The sequence below is a fragment of the Argopecten irradians genome, chromosome 2 (assembly GCF_041381155.1).
Source record: "Argopecten irradians isolate NY chromosome 2, Ai_NY, whole genome shotgun sequence".
Taxonomy (NCBI): Eukaryota; Metazoa; Mollusca; class Bivalvia; order Pectinida; family Pectinidae; genus Argopecten; species Argopecten irradians.
Window position 1 is genome coordinate 70,421,120 of NC_091135.1, and position 19,552 is coordinate 70,440,671.

General features: G+C 28.8%; 1 protein-coding gene across 2 annotated transcripts in view; it reads left to right on the top strand.

Annotated features, from left to right (window-relative positions):
* LOC138316352 (annulin-like) overlaps positions 1-19,552 on the top strand; it is a 77,435-nt gene that overhangs the window by 12,062 nt on the left and 45,821 nt on the right. For both annotated transcript variants that reach the window (XM_069258047.1, XM_069258046.1), the window contains 2 exons: positions 3,435-3,688; positions 12,505-12,744. In XM_069258047.1, coding sequence (XP_069114148.1) covers positions 3,436-3,688; positions 12,505-12,744 — 493 coding nt within the window. In that variant the 5' untranslated portion in view covers position 3,435. The remainder of the gene's footprint in view (positions 1-3,434; positions 3,689-12,504; positions 12,745-19,552) is intronic.

Here is a 19,552-nt window from a genome sequence, read left to right on the forward strand (position 1 = left end):
GTCATCACACCTATCAATTGGTCATCACACCTATCAATTGGTCATCACACCTATCAATTGGTCATCACACCAATCAATTGGTCATCACACCTATCAATTGGTCATCACACCTATCAATTGGTCATCACACCAATCAATTGGTCATCACAACAATAAATTGGTCATCACACCAACCATTTGGTCATCACACTTATCAATTGGTCATCACACCTATCAATTGGTCATCACACCTATCAATTGGTCATCACACCAATCAATTGGTCATCACACCTTTTAATTGGTCATCACACCAATCAATTGGTCATCACACCTATCAATTGGTCATCACACCTATCAATTGGTCATCACACCTATCAATTGGTCATCACACCTATCAATTGGTCATCACACCAATCAATTGGTCATCACACCAATCAATTGGTCATCACACCTATCAATTGGTCATCACACCAATCAATTGGTCATCACACCTATCAATTGGTCATCACACCTATCAATTGGTCATCACACCTATCAATTGGTCATCACACCTATCAATTGGTCATCACACCAATCAATTGGTCATCACACCTATCAATTGGTCATCACACCTATCATTTGGTCATCACACCTATCAATTGGTCATCACACCTATCAATTGGTCATCACACCAATCAATTGGTCATCACACCAATCAATTGGTCATCACACCTATCAATTGGTCATCACACCTATCAATCAATCAATTGGTCATCACACCAATCAATTGGTCATCACACCTATCAATTGGTCATCACACCAATCAATTGGTCATCACACCTATCAATTGGTCATCACACCTATCAATTGGTCATCACACCTATCAATTTGGTCATCACACCTATCAATTGGTCATCACACCTATCAATTGGTCATCACACCAATCAATTGGTCATCACACCTATCAATTGGCCATCACACCTATCATTTGGTCATCACACCTATCAATTGGTCATCACACCTATCAATTGGTCATCACACCAATCAATTGGTCATCACACCTATCAATTGGTCATCACACCTATCAATTGGTCATCACACCAATCAATTGGTCATCACACCAATCAATTGGTCATCACACCTATCAATTGGTCATCACACCAATCAATTGGTCATCACACCAATCAATTGGTCACCACCCCAATCAATTGGTCATCACACCAATCAATTGGTCATCCAACCTATCAATTGGTCATTACACCTATTAATTGGTCATCACACTAATCAATTGGTCAACACACCTTTTAATTGGTCATCACACCTTTCAATTTGTCATCACACCAATCAATTGGTCATCACACCTATCATTTGGTCATCACACCTATCAATAGGTCATCACACCAATCAATTGGTCATCACACCTGTCAATTTGTCATCACACCAATTGGTCATCAACCAATTGGTCATCACACCTATCATTTGGTCATCACACCTATCAATTGGTCATCACACCTATCAATTGGTCATCACACCTATCAATTGGTCATCACACCTATCAATTGGTCATCACACCTATCAATTGGTCATCACACCTATCAATTGGTCATCACACCTATCAATTGGTCATCACACCTATCAATTGGTCATCACACCAATCAATTGGTCATCACACCAATCAATTGGTCATCACACCTATCAATTGGTCATCACACCTATCAATTGGTCATCACACCTATCAATTGGTCATCACACCTATCAATTGGTCATCACACCAATCAATTGGTCATCACACAATCAATTGGTCATCACACCAATCAATTGTCATCACACCAATCAATTGGTCATCATCACCAATCAATTGGTCATCACCCATCAATTGGTCATCACACCTTTAATTGGTCATCCAATCCATCAATTGGTCATACACCTTTAATTGGTCATCACACTAATTCAATTGGTCAACTAATCACACCTTTTAATTGGTCATCACACCTTTCAATTGGTCATCCAATCCATCAATTGCTCATCCAACCTATCAATTGGTCATTACACCTTTTAATTGGTCATCACACCAATCAATTTGTCATCACACCTTTTAATTGGTCATCCAATCCATCAATTGGTCATCCAATCCATCAATTGGTCATCCAACCTATCAATTGGTCATCATACCTATCAATTGGTCACCACACCTATCAATTGGTCATCACACCTTTTAATTGGTCATCCAACCTATCAATTATTTGGACATCCCACCAGTCAGTTTTTATAACATATTTTTTTTTATTTAGCCCATTTAATGCTAATTCCGGATGTTAATAAGATATTATGTGACGGTGAATCAGTTAATCATCAATTATTCAACATAATCATCAAATTGATGATCCTATTATACTTTTATTAAAAAGTATATCGCAATGACATAACTTTCAATAAAATTCAAGTTTAACATGCTTTGGATCCCATATGTGAATTTACATTTTTCTTGGTCAATTAAAACAATAGGTCACTGTTACCTAAATTTGCCAAATTCATGTAAGATATCCACTGTTGATCACTGGATTAAATCTTCATTTCCTAGTAATTATTCTCCAAAAGGTAGAACACAGTAGCATGATTAACAATGTAATGAAACAGATTAATTTTAACGGGAAAGTCTTTTATGTAAATAATCTTGTTTTGCTGCTTAAGTTGACAAGTACTTATTTTGTCAACATTAATGCAATATGTGTTTTCCTCTGAAACATATCAATGCATGTACATGTAGTCCCTAGTAGAGTCACACTAATCTACAGTCATAGCTAGTCACGCGAAATCGTCTTGAGATCCCTAGCGGCAAACACTAGAAGTTTAAAAGTGTAGTATAAAGATTTTCATATAGAAATACAAAACAAATGATTAAAAATCATCCATTGTACCGTTTTTTCTTGTCCATAAACAAATTATCAGACAATTTTCTAGACTTCCTCCAATGTTTATTGGCGTATTAGCCATTTTATTTATTTTTCAACACTACGTATTGCTGCTGAGATGCGACTTGAGAAGGTACTTTCAAAGGCTGATCACCACCTTCATACTAGTTTTGGGTTAAGAAATAAGAACAGAATTATAGTTATGGTGATCATGTCGCTTAGCGTTTACAAACCTATGCAGAAAGAGTAAGTTATACTGATGCGTCTATTACTCATAGTCTTTACCAAGAATGTATCATACAGGTAACTGACAACTAGGCTTCTGACATGATCTTGGAAACAAATACTACCGAATGGTCACAATATGTATCTTCAAATGTAAACTAGTATAAAACATGCGTATGCAACTTATTTTTGTTTTAAGTTAAATATAGTTGTTTTAATTAAAGGCCATACAGCCTAATGTGCATTAATGTTATTTGATATCTAAAATAGCAACGGTCTCTTTATTCAACGCTTATTTTTGCCATTTTTATAGATGTTGAAGTCTAATGTTTGTTTAAGGATGTATGCGAAGTACAAACAAGGTAAACCCTGCGATAGTGGAGCAACAGGTACCCAATCCAAGAAAGGTAGCAAAGGTACCAAGAAAGCCAGGATTGTACCTAACAAGATTAAGCGCTATGGCTGCAAACCGAAGGAACCAAAAAGTGAATTAGAAAAAAAACACCAACCAGAGAAAGTGAAGGAAAAAATCAAGGAGAAGGAGGAGAAAGCCAGACTTGGTCTTGATACCACTGCTGACGTTGTGTCCGCTTGTAAGTTAATAGTTACATTTATATCTATAACAAAAGTAACATTTACATATCTATTTCTATAGTAACATTTACATATCTATGTCTATAGTAACATTAACATATCTATGTCAATAGGAACATTTACATATCTATGTCTATAGTAACATTTACATATCTATGTCAGTAGTAACATTTACATATCTATGTATAGTAACATTTACATATCTATGTCTATAGTAACATTTATATATATATATCTATAGTAACATTTATATATCTGTCTTTAGCAACATTTACATATCAATGTCTATAGTAACACTTACATATCAATGTCTATAGTAACATTTACATATCTATGTCTATAGTAACATTTACATATCTATGTCTATAGTAACATGTACATATCTATGTCTATAGTAACATTTACATATCTATGTCTATAGTAACATTTACATATCTATGTCTATAGTAACATTTACATATCTATGTCTATAGTAACATTTATATATCTATGTCTATAGTAACATTTACATATCTATGTCTATAGTAACATTTATATATCTATGTCTATAGTAACATTTATATATCTATAGTAACATTTACATATCTATGTCTATAGTAACATTTATATATCTATGTCTATAGTAACATTTACATATCTATGTAAATAGTAACATCTACATATCTAGGTCTATAGTAACATTTACATATCTATGTCTATAGTAACATTTATATATCTATGTCTATAGTAACATTTATATATTTATAGTAACATTTATATATCTATGTCTATAGTAACATTTACATATCTATGTCTATAGTAACATTTACATATCTATGTCTATAGTAACATTTACATATCTATGTCTATAGTAACATTTACATATCTATGTCTATAGTAACATTTACATATCTATGTCAATAGTAACATTTACATATCTATGTCTATAGTAACATTTATATATCTATGTCATTAGTAACATCTACATATCTATGTCTATAGTACCATTTATATATCTATGTCAATAGTAACATTTAAATATCTATGTAAATAGTAACATTTACATATCTATGTCAATAGTAACATTTACATATCTATGTCATAGTAACATTTACATATCTATGTCAATAGTAACATTTACATATCTATGTCTATAGTAACATTTACATATCTATGTCTATAGTAACATTTACATATCTATGTCTATAGTAACATTTTAAAATTATCTATGTCAATAGTAACATTTACGTATCAATGTCATTAGTAACATTTACATACCTATGTCAATAGTAACATTTACATACCTATATCTATAGTAACATTTAAATATCTATGTCAATAGTAACATCTACATATCTAGGTCTATAGTAACATTTACATATCTATGTCATTAGTAACATTTTACATATTTATGTAACATTTATATATTTATAGTAACATTTATATATCTATGTCAATAGTAACATTTACATATCTATGTCTATAGTAACATTTATATATCTATGTCTATAGTAACATTTACATATCTATGTCTATAGTAACATTTACATATCTATGTCTATAGTAACATTTACATATCTATGTCTATAGTAACATTTACATATCTATGTCTATAGTAACATTTACATATCTATATCTATAGTAACATGTACATATCTATGTCTATAGTAACATGTACATATCTATGTCTATAGTAACATTTACATATCTATGTCTATAGTAACATTTATATATCTATATCTATAGTAACATTTATATATCTATGTCTATAGTAACATTTACATATCTATGTCTATAGTAACATTTACATATCTATGTCTATAGTAACATTTACATATCTATGTCTATAGTAACATTTATATATCTATGTCTATAGTAACATTTATATATCTATGTCTATAGTAACATTTATATATCTATGTCAATAGTAACATTTAAATATCTATGTCAATAGTAACATTTACATATCTATGTCAATAGTAACATTTACATATCTATGTCTATAGTAACATTTATATATCTATAGTAACATTTACATATCTATGTCTATAGTAACATTTATATATCTATGTCTATAGTAACATTTACATATCTATGTCAATAGTAACATTTACATATCTATGTCTATAGTAACATTTACATATCTATGTCAATAGTAACATTTACATATCTATGTCAATAGTAACATTTACATATCTATGTCAATAGTAACATTTATATATCTATGTCTATAGTAACATTTACATATCTATGTCAATAGTAACATTTACATATCTATGTCTATAGTAACATTTACATATATATGTCAATAGTAACATTTATATATCTATGTCTATAGTAACATTTACATATCTATGTCATAGTAACATTTACATATCTATGTCTATAGTAACATTTATATATCTATGTCTATAGTAACATTTACATATCTATGTCTATAGTAACATTTACATATCTATGTCAATAGTAACATTTACATATCTATGTCAATAGTAACATTTACATATCTATGTCATAGTAACATTTACATATCTATGTCATAGTAACATTTACATATCTATGTCAATAGTAACATTTACATATCTATGTCAATAGTAACATTTAAATATCTATGTCAATAGTAACATTTACATATCTATGTCATAGTAACATTTACATATCTAATGTCATAGTAACATTTACATATTTATGTCAATAGTAAATTTAAATATCTATATCTATAGTAACATTTACATATCTATGTATAGTAACATTTACATATCTATGTCTATAGTAACATTTAATTCTATGTTAGAACATTACATATCTATGTAACTTTAATATCTATGTCATAGTAACATTTAATATCATATCTATTCTATAGTAACATTTAACATATCTATGTCAATATAGTAACATTTACATATCTATGTCAATAGTAACATTTACATATCTATGTCAATAGTAACATTTATATATCTATGTCTATAGTAACATTTACATATCTATGTCTATAGTAACATTTACATATCTATATCTATAGTAACATTTATATATCTATGTCTATAGTAACATTTACATATCTATGTCAATAGTAACATTTACATATCTATGTCTATAGTAACATTTACATATCTATGTCTATAGTAACATTTACATATCTATGTCTATAGTAACATTTACATATCTATGTCAATAGTAACATTTACATATCTATGTCTATAGTAACATTTACATATCTATGTCAATAGTAACATTTACATATCAATGTCTATAGTAACATTTACATATCTATGTCTATAGTAACATTTACATATCTATGTCTATAGTAACATTTACATATCTATGTCTATAGTAACATTTACATATCTATATCTATAGTAACATTTACATATCTATGTCTATAGTAACATTTACATATCTATGTCTTTAGCAACATTTACATATCTATGTCTATAGTAACATTTACATATATATATCTATAGTAACATTTACATATCTATGTCAATAGTAACATTTACATATCTATGTCTATAGTAACATTACATATCTATGTCAATAGTTACATTTATATATCTATGTCAACAGTAACATTTACATATCTATGTAAATAGTAACATTACATATCTATGTGAATAGTAACATTTACATATCTATGTCAATAGTAACATTTAAATATCTATGTAAATAGTAACATTTATATATCTATGTCAATAGTAACATTTACATATCTATGTCAATAGTAACATTTATATATCTATGTCAATAGTAACATTTATATATCTATGTCAATAGTAACATTTACATATCTATGTCTATAGTAACATTTACATATCTATGTCAATAGTAACATTTACATATCTATGTCTATAGTAACATTTACATATCTATGTCTATAGTAACATTTACATATCTATGTCTATAGTAACATTTACATATCTATGTCTATAGTAACATTTAATATCTATGTCTATAGTAACATTTACATATCTATGTCATATAGTAACATTTACATATCTATGTCTATAGTAACATTTACATATCTATGTCTATAGTAACATTTACATATCTATGTCTATAGTAACATTTACATATCTATGTCTATAGTAACATTTACATATCTATGTCTATAGTAACATTTACATATCTATGTCATTAGTAACATTTACATATCTATGTCTATAGTAACATTTACATATCTATGTCTATAGTAACATTTATATATCTATGTCTTTAGTAACATTTACATATCTATGTCTATAGTAACATTTACATATCTATGTCTATAGTAACATTTACATATCTATGTCTATAGTAACATTTACATATCTATGTCTATAGTAACATTTACATATCTATGTCAATAGTAACATCTACATATCTATGTCTATAGTAACATTTATATATCTATGTCTATAGTAACATTTACATATCTATGTCTATAGTAACATTTATATATCTATGTCTATAGTAACATTTACATATCTATGTCTATAGTAACATTTACATATCTATGTCTATAGTAACATTTATATATATCTATGTCTATAGTAACATTTACATATCTATGTCTATAGTAACATTTATATATCTATGTCTATAGTAACATTTACATATCTATGTCTATAGTAACATTTATATATCTATGTCTATAGTAACATTTACATATCTATGTCTATAGTAACATTTACATATCTATGTCTATAGTAACATTTACATATCTATGTCTATAGTAACATTTACATATCTATGTCTATAGTAACATTTATATATCTATATCTATAGTAACATTTACATATCTATGTCAATAGTAACATTTAAATATCTATGTCAATAGTAACATTTACATATCTATGTCTATAGTAACATTTACATATCTATGTCAATAGTAACATTTACATATCTATGTCTATAGTAACATTTATATATCTATGTCTATAGTAACATTTATATATCTATGTCAATAGTAACATTTAAATATCTATGTCAATAGTAACATTTACATATCTATGTCAATAGTAACATTTACATATCTATGTCAATAGTAACATTTACATATCTATGTCTATAGTAACATTTACATATCTATGTCTATAGTAACATTTACATATCTATGTCAATAGTAACATTTATATATCTATGTCAATAGTAACATTTAAATATCTATGTCAATAGTAACATTTACATATCTATGTCTATAGTAACATTTACATATCTATGTCATATAGTAACATTTATATATCTATGTCTATAGTAACATTTACATATCTATGTCAATAGTAACATTATATATCTATGTCAATAGTAACATTTTAATATCTATGTCAATAGTAACATTTACATATCTATGTCAATAGTAACATTTACATATCTATGTCAATAGTAACATTTACATATCTATGTCAATAGTAACATTTACATATCTATGTCAATAGTAACATTTAATATATCTATGTCAATAGTATCATTTACATTATCTATATCTATTTATAGTAACATTTACATATCTATGTCATAGTAACATTTAATATCAATGTCTATAGTAACATTTACATATCTATGTCTATAGTAACATTTACATATCTATGTCAATAGTAACATTTACATATCTATGTCTATAGTAACATTTACATATCTATGTCTATAGTAACATTTACATATCTATGTCTATAGTAACATTTACATATCTATGTCTATAGTAACATTTACATATCTATGTCTATAGTAACATTTACATATCTATGTCTATAGTAACATTTACATATCTATGTCTATAGTAACATTTACATATCTATGTCTATAGTAACATTTACATATCTATGTCAATAGTAACATTTACATATCTATGTCTATAGTAACATTTACATATCTATGTCTATAGTAACATTTACATATCTATGTCAATAGTAACATTTACATATCTATGTCTATAGTAACATTTACATATCTATGTCTATAGTAACATTTACATATCTATGTCTATAGTAACATTTATATATCTATAGTAACATTTACATATCTATGTCTATAGTAACATTTATATATCTATGTCTATAGTAACATTTACATATCTATGTCTATAGTAACATTTACATATCTATGTCTATAGTAACATTTACATATCTATGTCTATAGTAACATTTACATATCTATGTCAATAGTAACATTTACATATCTATGTCTATAGTAACATTTACATATCTATGTCAATAGTAACATTTACATATCTATGTCAATAGTAACATTTATATATCTATGTCAATAGTAACATTTACATATCTATGTCTATAGTAACATTTACATATCTATGTCAATAGTAACATTTACATATCTATGTCAATAGTAACATTTATATATCTATGTCTATAGTAACATTTATATATCTATGTCAATAGTAACATTTACATATCTATGTCAATAGTAACATTTACATATCTATGTCTATAGTAACATTTACATATCTATGTCTATAGTAACATTTACATATCTATGTCAATAGTAACATTTACATATCTATGTCAATAGTAACATTTACATATCTATGTCAATAGTAACATTTACATATCTATGTCTATAGTAACATTTACATATCTATGTCAATAGTAACATTTACATATTTATAGTAACATTTATATATCTATGTCTATAGTAACATTTACATATCTATGTCAATAGTAACATTTACATATCTATGTCAATAGTAACATTTACATATCTATGTCTATAGTAACATTTACATATCTATATCTATAGTAACATTTACATATCTATGTCTATAGTAACATTTACATATCTATGTCTTTAGTAACATTTACATATCTATGTCTATAGTAACATTTAAATATCTATATCTATAGTAACATTTACATATCTATGTCTATAGTAACATTTATATATCTATGTCTATAGTAACATTTACATATCTATGTCTATAGTAACATTTACATATCTATGTCTATAGTAACATTTATATATCTATGTCTATAGTAACATTTATATATCTATGTCTATAGTAACATTTACATATCTATGTCTATAGTAACATTTATATATCTATGTCTATAGTAACATTTACATATCTATGTCTATAGTAACATTTATATATCTATGTCTATAGTAACATTTATATATCTATAGTAACATTTACATATCTATGTCTATAGTAACATTTACATATCTATGTCTATAGTAACATTTACATATCTATGTCTATAGTAACATTTTACTATATCTATGTCTATAGTAACATTTATATATTTATGTCTATAGTAACATTTACATATCTATGTCTATAGTAACATTTATATATCTATGTCTATAGTAACATTTACATATCTATGTCTATAGTAACATTTACATATCTATGTCAATGGTATCATTTATATATCTATGTCTATAGTAACATTTACATATCTATGTCTATAGTAACATTTACATATCTATGTCTATAGTAACATTTACATATCTATGTCTATAGTAACATTTATATATCTATGTCTATAGTAACATTTATATATCTATATCTATAGTAACATTTACATATCTATGTCTATAGTAACATTTACATATCTATGTCTATAGTAACATTTACATATCTATGTCTATAGTAACATTTATATATCTATGTCAATAGTAACATTTATATATCTATGTCTATAGTAACATTTACATATCTATGTCAATAGTAACATTTACATATCTATGTCAATAGTAACATTTATATATCTATGTCTATAGTAACATTTATATATCTATGTCAATAGTAACATTTATATATCTATGTCAATAGTAACATTTACATATCTATGTCAATAGTAACATTTACATATCTATGTCAATAGTAACATTTATATATCTATGTCAATAGTAACATTTACATATCTATGTCTATAGTACCATTTAAATATCTATGTAAATAGTAACATCTACATATCTATGTCTATAGTAACATTTACATATCTATGTCAATAGTAACATCTACATATCTATGTCAATAGTACCATTGATATATCTATGTCAATAGTAACATTTATATATCTATGTCTATAGTAACATTTATATATCTATGTCTATAGTAACATTTAAATATCTATGTCTATAGTAACATTTACATATCTATGTCTATAGTAACATTTACATATCTATGTCTATAGTAACATTTACATATCTATGTCTATAGTAACATTTACATATCTATGTCTATAGTAACATTTACATATCTATGTCTATAGTAACATTTACATATCTATGTCTATAGTAACATTTACATATCTATGTCTATAGTAACATTTACATATCTATGTCTATAGTAACACTTACATATCTATATCAATAGTAACATTTAACATATCTATGTCAATAGTAATATTTACATATCTATGTGTATAGTAACATTTATATATCTATATCCGCTAGTACTGTAACTAAAAGCTTCACTGGGACACTGTTATTGTACATGTTTGCCGAGTTGGAAATGATAAATATGTAATGGAGTAAGGTTAGTTTAAATCAACGCGTCCAAAATATTCAATAGAATGTTTAGGACATTAGGAGTATCCAAAAGAACATAATCAGATATCTGCTTCCCGTGCAGGCATAGGGCCACTGGCTGATGCATAGATACAGAAGTATTATTTACAGTATATATGCAATTCTACTCGTCCATTCCGTACAACAATTTACTTCTACTATGTATGTAATTTTCAACATTAAACCTTCACCGGTAATACAGGGTAAAAATAATTGTTTGTCAAATTATTGTTATTGACATTGTTAAAATTTCGTCTTCTTTAACATGACCATTCAAGGTATACACACATTTGTTTTTTAAGGAGTTTAAAACTTGATTGTGTTGTAGTGTTGGGAGTTCTTGAGGACGCTACAGAAGAGGAAATCCAGGGAGATATCCACGTTAAGGAGATTGACTTCCTCATCCCCGAAAACACCAAAAAGCACCACACCAACCGATACAAAAGTACATTCAGAAAGGAGACACCCGATCTGATCCTAAGGAGGGGCTACTCCTTCAGAATGCGCCTCACCATGGATAGGCCTTACGACAAAGACGATCACGATATTAACTTCGTCTTCAAAATAGGTAAGTAGATAATGCATTGCCATTCTCTTAAAATATCAGCTGTATTAACGAGACTCCAGTCAGTCATATTTTTCTGACCCGATCCAAAAATATACCTTTTGTAACAGGGCAAGAGTAGTGTGTCGCCAGTCGGGCTCGATTCCGCCACACCGGACTTACTGGTCCGCTTCTCTATCGATTGAGCTAAAGGGAAATTCCCCCTAATTAACTTATTAAGTTACATAATATATAATTATAATAATTAAAATACTGTACGAGATATCTTCATAATTCTAACGTTTCCGAAATCAGAATGATTTTTCTAGTGTTCCAGCAAAATTAATGTATTTTAATTTACTTACTTTTGGAGAAAATCAACTTTTTATGTATGTGTTCCCCCGATGCAAATATTCACTTGGAAGGTCTTTATCACAAGCGTTCTGACGCCCTTCGAATTTGCGAATTTAAACTGAACAAAATTAGCGGAACAATATCAATAAACAAGATATTTTCAGCAGTAATATCGATATTAATCAGGCATAAAACTTGATACCAGGTAATAAGAATTTCCTGTAACAATAGCGATAGGAAAATATTACGATGTGAGTAATAAATGTTTAATTTTTCTATTTTGATTACCATTTCTAAATTTGATGATTTGATCCCGAACATTCCAATGACGTCACTTTTTAGTCCTCTGTAAGCCGGTGTCCTATAAAATTTTGATCCCCATAGAATACTTACCCGGATGAATATTTAATGCATAAAATATTGACCCGGGTCAATGTTTTATGCATAAAATATTGACCCCCTCTATAAAATATTGATCCCCCCTTTATGCAGTATACGGTAATTATTGATATACTGCACCCTAAATATATACATGTAGTCCTGAGAAGTAATATCATCAGTACCTATGGGTTTGCTCAGGTAATACACAAGGTGTCACACTTACCTGTAATTGTGGGGATGACCCCCTGGGGCTATATGATACCCCTGTTACCTCATGTACCATATAGGTGACAATTAAGTTAGAAGTATAGACTAATTATTAGTATAGTCATGCAACTTCTAATCCTTTTTACTGTTAAATTATTAATGTTACAAATAAAGTTACTTATATCCATTATACAATGTATCAAATATATATTAGATACAGTACATAAATGATGCCATATACGCAAAGTAGAAAAGTTTTTTTAACTTAAGCTGAAAAGGTTTTTTTAACTTAAGTAGAAATTTTTTTTAACTTCAGCTGAAAAGTTCTTTTTCAACTGAAGCAGAAAAGTTTTTTTAACTTAAGCTGACAAGCTTTTTTTAACTTAAGTAGAAAAGTTTTTTAACTTAAGCTGAAAAGTTTTTTTACTTAAGCTGAAAAGATTATTTAATATACACCAGGTTTTTTTAACGAAACATTATTTATAAGGCATTATTTAAATCCAGCACCTTTATTATCTTACTAGCGAGATGGATATCTTGAAAAATAATGGAAGGCGCCTCATTTACAATGTCGTCTAGGCAGAAAACATTTCTTGTTGGGGTTACCTTGAAGTAGTTGATTTGATACCGTTCAAATATTAATCTGAATTGCAGATAGTACGTCGTCGGCCATTTTGTTTTATGCAATATGGCTGTTCAAGCTTGTCGGGAACGTACAAATGGACTAGCCTAACCCATTATAAATAGAAGGGGATGGCAGGTGGAATATTGGAAATACGATATACTTATCTACAACCGGATTTTTTTTAGCTGAAGTTGAATAAGGTTTATTTGCATTATCACTTTTTTCAGCTTAAGTCAAAAAGATTTCAACTTAAGTCAAAAAGATTTTTTTGACTTAAGTGAAAAAATGTGATAATGCAAAAAAACATTTTTTTAAAAACTTAAGTTGAAATCTTTTTAGCTTAAGCTAAAATCTTTTTACCTAAAGCTAAATAACTTTTTAACTTAAGCTATTATGTATTAAATATCAAAACGGCTTGCCATAATATACAAGTATGATATCTGAGGGAGACATGTAATAAAATCATCACATCAAGACGATCGAGGAAAAGGAAAAAAACATGTACGAATTAATTATAGCTTTTAATTTGTTAGTCAGCGTAAGAAATAAATAAATAACTAGATTTCATTAAAACTATACAATTTCAGATGATTTTATATATAACTGAATTATTTTTAATTAATTAGAATTAAGAAAAACATTTGAGTATAGTGTGATCTTCAACATTTTAAAGTTGTGCATGCAGGTTTAAGAGGTTTCAAAATAAGATATGGTATGCCTTGATTGTATATATAGAGTAGGTAAATATTTTATCGGTAAAGATATCGATATAGGAGATATAGATAAGGTAAGTCATTATTTTATGGGTAGAGATATAGGAGATATAGATAGGGTGGGTCAATATTTTATTGGTATTGATATAGGATATATAGATAGGGTGGGTCAATATTTTTATGGGTGAAGATATAGGAGATATAGATAGGATAAGTCATTATTTTATTGGTAGAGAGATCTAGGAGATATTGATAGGGTGGGTCAATATTTTATGGATAAAGATATAGGAGATATGGATAGAGTAGGTCAATATTTTATGGGTATAAATATAGGAGATATAGATAGGTGTGTCAATATTTTATGGATAGAGATATTGGTGATATGTAAAGGGTGGGTCAATATTTTATGGTAGAGATATAGGAGATAAGATAGGGTGGGTCAATATTTTATGGGTAGAGATATAGGAGATATATAGATAGGTAAGTCAATATTTTATGGTAGAGATCTAGGAGATATAGATAGGATGGGTCAATATTTCATGGTAGAGATATTGGTGATATATAAAGGGTGGGCCAATATTTTATGGGTAGAGATATTGGAGAAATAGATAGGGTGGGTCAATATTTTATGGATAGAGATATAGGAGATATAGATAGGATGGGTCAATATTTCATGGATAGAGATATTGGTGATATAGAAAGGGTGGGTCAATATTTTTTGGGTATAGATATAGGAGATATAGATAGAGTAGGTCAATATTTTATGGATAGAGATATAGAAGATATAGATAGGGTGGGTCAATATTTTATGGATAGAGATATTGGTGATATATAAAGGGTGGGTCAATATTTTATGGGTAGATATATTGGAGAAATAGATAGGGTGGGTCAATATTTTATGGGTAAGATATAGGAGATATAGATAGAGTGTGTCAATATATTATGGGTAGAGATATTGGAGATATAGATAGGATGGATCAATATTTTATGGGTAGAGATATTGGAGATATAGATAGAGTGTGTCAATATTTAATGGATAGAGATATTGGTGATATGTAAAGGGTGGGTCAATATTTTATGGATAGAGATAAAGGAGATAAGATAGGGTGGGTCAATATTTTATGGGTAGAGATATAGGAGATATAGATAGGGTAAGTCATTATTTTATTGGTAGAGATCTAGGAGATATAGATAGGATGGGTCAATATTTCATGGGTAGAGATATTGGTGATATATAAATGGTGGGTCAATATTTTATGGGTAGAGATATTGGAGAAATAGATAGGGTGGGTCAATATTTTATGGATAGAGATATAGAAGATATAGATAGGGTGGGTCAATATTTTATGGATAGAGATATTGGTGATATATAAAGGGTGGGTCAATATTTTATGGGTAGATATATTGGAGAAATAGATAGGGTGGGTCAATATTTTATGGGTAAGATATAGGAGATATAGATAGAGTGTGTCAATATATTATGGGTAGAGATATTGGAGATATAGATAGGATGGATCAATATTTTATGGGTAGAGATATTGGAGAAATAGATAGGGTGTGTCAATATTTTATGGGTAAGATATAGGAGATATAGATAGAGTGTGTCAATATATTATGGGTAGAGATATTGGAGATATAGATAGGGTGGGTCAATATAGATTATGGATTTTTAGAGATATAGGAGATATAGATAGGGTGGGTCAATATTTTATGGATAGAGATATTGGTGATATATAAAGGGTGGGTCAATATTTTATGGATAGAGATATAGGAGATAAAGGTAGGGTGGGTCAATATTTTATGGGTAGAGATATAGGAGATATAGATAAGTTGGGTCAATATTTTATGGGTGGGGATAAAGGAGATATAGATAGGGTGGGTCATTATTTTATGGGTAGAGATATAGGAGATATAGATAGGGGTGTGTCAATATTTTATGGGTAGAGATATAGAAGATATAGATACATCTCTACTCATAAAATATTGACCCACCTATCTATCTATATCCTCCTATATCTATCTCTACCCATAAAATATTGACCCACCCTATCTATATCTCCTATATCTCTTCCCATAAAATATTGACCCACCCTATCTATATCTCCTATATCTCTACCCATAAAATATTGACCCACCCTATCTACATCTCCTTTATCCCCATCCATAAAATATTGACCCATCCTATCTATATCTCTACCCATAAAATATTGGCCCACCCTATCTAGATCTCCTATATCTACCCATAAAATATTGACCAACTCTATCTATATCTCCTATATCACTACCCATAAAATATTGACCCACCCTATTTATTTCTCCTATATCTCTACCAATAAAATATTGAGCCACTGTATCTATATTTCCAATATCAATTTCCATAAAATATTGACCCACCTTATCTATATCTTCTTTATCCCCACCCATAAAATATTGACCCACCCTACCTATATCTCCTTTATCTCTACCCAAAAATATTGACCCACTCTATCTATATCTCTAGTATCTATTTCCATCAAATATTGACCCACCCTATTTATTTCTCCAATATCTCTACCAATAAAATATTGTGCCACTGTATCTATATCTTCAATATCAATTTCCATAAAATATTGACCCACCTTATCTATATCTTCTTTATCCCCAACCATAAAATATTGACCCACCCTATCTATATCTCCTATGTCTCTACCCATAAAATATTGACACACTCTATCTATATCTCCTATATATCTATACCCATAAAATATTGACCCACCCTATTTATTTCTCCTATATCTCTACCCATAAAATATTGACCCACTCTATCTATATCTCCAATATCTATTTCCATAAAATATTGACCCACCCTATCTATATCTTCTTTATCCCCACCCATAAAATATTGACCCACCCTATCTATATCTCCTATATCTCTCCCCATAAAATATTGACCCACCCTATCTATATCTCCTTTATCCCCAGCCATAAAATATTGACCCACCCTATCTATATCTCCTATATCTATACCCTTGAAATATTGACCTACCCTATCTATATCTCTACCCATAAAATATTGACCCACCTTATTTATTTCTCCTATATCTCTACCAATAAAATATTGACCCACTCTATCTATATCTCCAATATCTATTTCCATAAAATATTGACCCACCCTATCTATATCTTCTTTATCCCCACCCATAAAATATTGACCCACCCTATCTATATCTCCTATATCTCTACCCATAAAATATTGACCCACCCTATCTATATCTCCTATATCTCTACCCATAAAATATTGACGCACTCTATTTATATCTCTACCCATAAAAAATTGACCTACCCTATCTATATCTCCTATATCTCTACCCATGAAATATTGACCTACCCTATGTATATCTCTACCCATAAATACTTCTCTAACATATCTATATCTCCTAAACATTATGTATCTCGATCGACTTATAAAATACTCATCTAGCTACTTGTTCTATTTGCTGTTTTTGTGTATTGTTTTCATTTTAATGTCATTCTTTATGTATATATAATCCTCCAATTTTGGAAGAAATAAAGATAATATTACGTATATGTACTTATCTACCCCATATAAATACATGTATATTAGTAGTGTTTTTTCCTTTACTGTATGTCCCAGTTATACAGAAAATGTATATGCTTTGTATATTATATCTACTGTATATATATAAATAACTTCATTTTAAAAGCAGCATAATAATTCAACAAATAATGTATTAATAGTCCCATGATTATACTTATAATTAATCCATACATTTAACTTGTCACCTTTAATGATACATGGGGTAGGCCTATAGGGCACTCAGGCCTATATATATGTAGGTATACACTTGTAGCCCCAGGGGGTCATCCCCACACTTACAGGTAAGTTTGACACCTTGTGTATTACCTGAGCAAACCCATAGGTACTGATGATATTACTTCTCAGGACTACAATGTATATATTTAGGGTGCAGTATATCAATAATTATACTGCATTAAGGGGGGATCACTATTTTATAGGGGGGGGGGGGGGGTCAATATTTTATTTTATTCGACCTTGCAAGCTGGCATTTTGAAGGAATAAGCATTCATTCGTGTTTTTTTCTCTTATTCATTAAAAGAGAAGCGATTTTTGAAGACTTTAACATTCACATAAAGTATCTTAGTCCAAAAAGTTTCGGAAATAGCATTCATTTTTAATATTTGAGTTGAATGCATCAAATCGGACCTGTTCCAGATATCGCTCTGCCTACATGCAGTTATCGTGATTTTTCAACTTAGTCGAATTTCACAATGCATATGCAGTGGGCTCGATCGAAAGATATAATCTAAAAAGATAGTATTGTACAATTTCTCACAGCATATAACTTTGATATTCCATTGTAACATTATAAAATAAATATTGTTGTTTCTCTGCACACGGCGAAAACCAACTCATTCCCTTCAGGGTGTCTTCACCGACGTTCGAGCATTTCGGAGGGAAAAACAAATTTCGCTGATACTTCGCTGATGCACGGATTCTTATAATGTTATTTACAAATATTTAAAAGTATCA